At 33.0% G+C, this 4,585-nt stretch overlaps 1 protein-coding gene across 1 annotated transcript in view; it reads right to left on the bottom strand.

The window, feature by feature from the left end:
- Positions 1-2,413: 2,413 nt before the first annotated feature.
- Positions 2,414-4,585, bottom strand: part of LOC106457869 (isotocin receptor-like) — an 11,792-nt gene continuing 9,620 nt past the window's right edge. Inside the window, exon 3 of the mRNA XM_022383921.1 lies at positions 2,414-2,757. Coding sequence (XP_022239629.1) covers positions 2,414-2,757 — 344 coding nt within the window. The remainder of the gene's footprint in view (positions 2,758-4,585) is intronic.

Here is a 4,585-nt window from a genome sequence, read left to right on the forward strand (position 1 = left end):
GAAATATTCGATGTCATTCTCTTATTTATAACATAACAAGCAAAAGTACCCGTCCCCAGTGAAGGAAAAGTTTAAGTTCATCTATCAATTGAAACTATTTCATGGACTTTAAAAAGGTAAATTGTGTTGCACTCTTGGTTTTACTCAGAGCCAAAGGTCTGAACTATTTATACTGCCCACCGCGAAAAGTAATTGTTGAGCATTTCAGTCATGCTAAGAGCTGCTCAACAATAACATGCTGTCAAACTATATTTTTATTCTTTAAGTTACGTCACATTTTTAAAAATATGAATGATAGTGTGATTAATTTCTAACAGTTTATTGTAGAATATCCAGCTTACTAAATAAAATTTTGTATCAACATTATTCATGTTGAGCTTTGCCTGCGTGCGCAGCTTTTCAAACGGGAAACAGACGAATGCTAGGACAGACACCACGGTTCGCAATGTATACAAGATAGTTCTCCATACGTTTTCACTTTCTGTAATGATTCGCGAAAAAATCCGTTTCTTTACTTTTATTCTCAAATAATCGTACTTGATGTTACAAATGAAACTTACCACTTTCAAACATATTTAATAACAATATTCAAAATTATTATTTGACAACTTGTGGGTTTTACATTAACAATTTTAGACATAATAAATTTTTATTTTTTCCTCTTCCATTTTAGTGTATTGGGTCTTTCTTATATACGAGATACGCAGTTTGAATAAAACCCACAATCATTATTTTTTCACTTACAATACCCATTTAACTTCGCTCCATAGTAGCACAGCGGTATGTATGTCTGTGGACTTACACTGGTAGAAACCTGGTTTCGATACTCGTGGTGAGCAGAGCACAGATAACCCATTGTGTAGCTTTGTACTTAAGTACATACAAACAAAGAATTTAATATAACATTCGGCTACTCATAAACGTTGTCAGAAATTACCTTAAAATATCTTTTTTATCATAATTCACAACGCAGTAAATAATTTTCATTCTACTAATACTAGATAAACGTTGTCAGAAATGACCTTAAAATATATTTTTATCATAATTCACAACGCAGTAAATAATTTTCATTCTACTAATACTAGATAAACGTTGTCAGAAATGACCTTAAAATATCTTTTTATCATAATTCAAAACCCAGTAGATAATTTTCATACTGCTAATACTAGATAAACGTTGTCAGAAATGACCTTAAAATATCTTTTCATACTGCTAATACTAGATAAACTTACAACTCTCACCAGCTATCGTTTTATATCGACCTGCGTATTCGATATTTACAATCTATCAAGAATACAGCTAACATAAATTAAATTGTCTAATTACACCATACAAACTTACGTATATTTCTTTAAGGAAAACACACACTTGAAGCACGTTTAAATCCAGAGAAAGTATTTGAATAGCCAAATAGATAATGTCGATTTATTGAAACTACGCTTCAAGCATACCGTACTTCATAACTGTTTAAAGTCTTGAGCAAAGCTTTGTTCCCCGTACCGACGTTATAAACCTTTACTGCCTATAAAATGTTTATTTGGCACACCATCCTTGTTAAAAGGTAAAACGAATATATATATATGATAATGCTATATTAACGCATATATATTCTATACATATGATACACTTAACAGAACTTGTGATTGTTTTAATATCGAATATCAAATACGAGAAAAATGATTTTACGCATGAGATCAATTGAAATTTCACTAAGCTAAGTCCATCGGATCTCTTCGCGACACACCTACTGTGCTGTTAAGTATAAAATAATCCACTTATATACATTTATCATGCATGCTTCAATGTGTGGAATTCGCTTAAAGACAAAATATTAAAGTTTTGCACATCAGTTGAAAATAGATAAGAGACAGTATTTACTTGATGTTTTTGTGACTCTGTACTTCTCATTAATCGCATTTTGAGGTCGTATCGCATCAGTATCATGCGCAACTCTTTTATGTTTTTAGCTGAGGAGCAGCGGTTCATAGAGTAACTCTGAGTAGTTGTTTTTTAAGTACAAACTTTTAGCTCATAGCTCCGTCACTTCTTGACCGACTTTAGATCTAATTACAGTTTTGGACTCAGGAAGTCTAACCTTTTTGATCTGTGTATTTGACCACGCCCAAGGTCTCATAGGTTAATTTACTCTAATTGTGCTTAAAAAAATTTCAACTTGAGGATAGGTTGGTAGAGATCCTCATGACTAATAAAATCGAATCGGGTATACGCGCGCCCCACGCTTAGCATTGCTTGCCCATAAAAATATAGCTAATAAAAAGGAAAAAAAAATTCTCATAGATTAATTTACTCTAATCCTGCCAAAAAGACTTTCCAGTGCTGGGGCTATTGAGGATTCCCTCATGTTGTATCTTAAATTCTTCTAAGTTTGTCAGATCGACCATCCCTTGTTTTATTATGCACTGAACGTCTCTGCTTCATCGTGAAGATCCTGGATATTTGGACACGGTCGACAACCAGTTATCTTTGTCTTTTTGAGGCGAAAAGAAGATGTGTAGTGAACACCGCATCTCAAGCTGAGTGGATAGGAAGTGCAGATTTCATTGTCTGTCTGTGAACTTCTACTGGTAGTGTTATTAATGTTTTCCACGGGGACCTGGGGAGAGTAACCCTGGGATCTTTCGTGGCAACATATATGTTTCAAGGCAGTAACTAGGTTATGGTTGAAGGCCAAATATATCCATGGGTTCACGCAGCTATTCAAACTTGCTAGAAGCATCAAAATGGCAACTGTTGGTCCTGTACATAAAAAAAATAATAATCAACATAAAACGACGCTTTATATCATTCATATATGTTAACATGCAACATGGTAATAAGAGATTAACGTTAGAAGTAATGATCTGTATGTTTTCGCAAGTAAAAGATATTTTCCAAATATTTTGTATTGTTTTAAATTTCTAGAATTGTAAGCAAAGCTGTATTAGAAACTGTTTTATCAGAAACTAATGATTTGTTGGTAATTGTGCCTTTAATTTCAGCTAATGACAAAAATGTTCAAGCATCCTTAAATAGTTTGTTTTTTTAGACTGAACAAGCATAATGAGGGTTATTATAATACGAAAGTAGTGGACTTTATTGGTTAAAATTATGCATTTTTCTCGCAATATAAACTGATATGAATATTTTAAGGAGTGAATACTAATTTTTTTATGATGCAAGAAGACGTTAAGTTTCTGGAAAGTGCTCCACTGTCATGAAATTAAGGCATGTACATGCTGATATTTAAAGGGTTTGTAATTAAGCACAAAACTACACAGTGGGCTATTTGTGCTCTGCTTAACACGGGTATCGAAACCCTGATTCTAGCGTCGTAAGTCCGCAGACATACCTCTGTGCCACTGAGGGGGTGGCGATATTTAAAGGGATTATTGTGTGATGTATACAGGTTGTCATCATGTCGACAGCTGAATGCATAATCCTTTGTATAGAATATTGAGTCTTGCAGTACAATGTGCACAAAAATATATGAATATATTTCTGAATGCAAACCCTTAGCGGTAAGTCTGAAGGCTCAAAACGTTAAAAATCAGGTTCTGAAACCCACAGTGTGCATAGCACATATAGCGCATTATGTAGCGTGGTGCTTAATAAATAAAAAAAAACAAAAAAAACAATCATTTTTGATTCAAAATTTTTAAAGAATGATATTAAATATTTAAAGGTTTTTAAAAATTGTTTGGTGAAACAAATGGCCTTAAGAATACCATTCCTTCCATTTCCGTTGCTTTTGTCAACATCATCATGATACTAAAACACACTTTACACTAAGAAAAAGTTTGATTTGTTGGTGTTAGAATAGACTTGAATCTTATCCACAACCGCATTACCTATAGTCCAGAAGGAAGACTTAAGAATATTGATAAGAGAGATGTAACCGTGGTCTTTATGAAGAGCTACAAATCAATATGTTGGTGTTGGACTGTGTTGAAAGGTGTCCATGAAGAATGCTTATAGAGTTCTCATTTTGCAATAATAAAACAGACAGTCTAAATATATTCACCATATGAATAAAAGTACAGAACTAACTTACTAAAAATGTGTATATCTCCTAATAAACCTTTTGCTGTTTACTTTAGCATGAATGGCGCTTAGAAGTTTCAAATGTTTGATAAATATCAAATGACAAGAAACTGATTTATAATTAGTTTTACTTTACAGAACTAAACGTATGTTAAAATTTTGTAACCCTTATGAAAAGGCTCGTAACTTGTGAATTTTTGTTGAACTCCCTTTTTATAAAATGAAACTGTCTGCTTTGAGTTCGATAGTGAGTATTAATTATAAATAAGTGTTATGGATAGCAGTTACGTTTCAGGATGTCATGTAAGAATGAAATTTCAGAGTGGAGATTAAGATATGTGGAGCACAGGTTGTAAGCTCTGTTTAGTAAGCATGTAACAAGGTTTCGTTTATACGTAAATTGAATACAGCTATCGAAGTGTGTAAGGAGACCAATGGATATCTTTTTTCGGTATACTGATGTGGAAAAGCTATTAGCATTCCGGTTAATGAGCATATCTAAAAAAGGTAAATTAGATAAATCTGATAGAATTCCGAAACGTTT

This window comes from Limulus polyphemus, unplaced genomic scaffold (genome assembly GCF_000517525.1).
Source record: "Limulus polyphemus unplaced genomic scaffold, Limulus_polyphemus-2.1.2 Scaffold383, whole genome shotgun sequence".
In the NCBI taxonomy this organism is placed as follows: domain Eukaryota; kingdom Metazoa; phylum Arthropoda; class Merostomata; order Xiphosura; family Limulidae; genus Limulus; species Limulus polyphemus.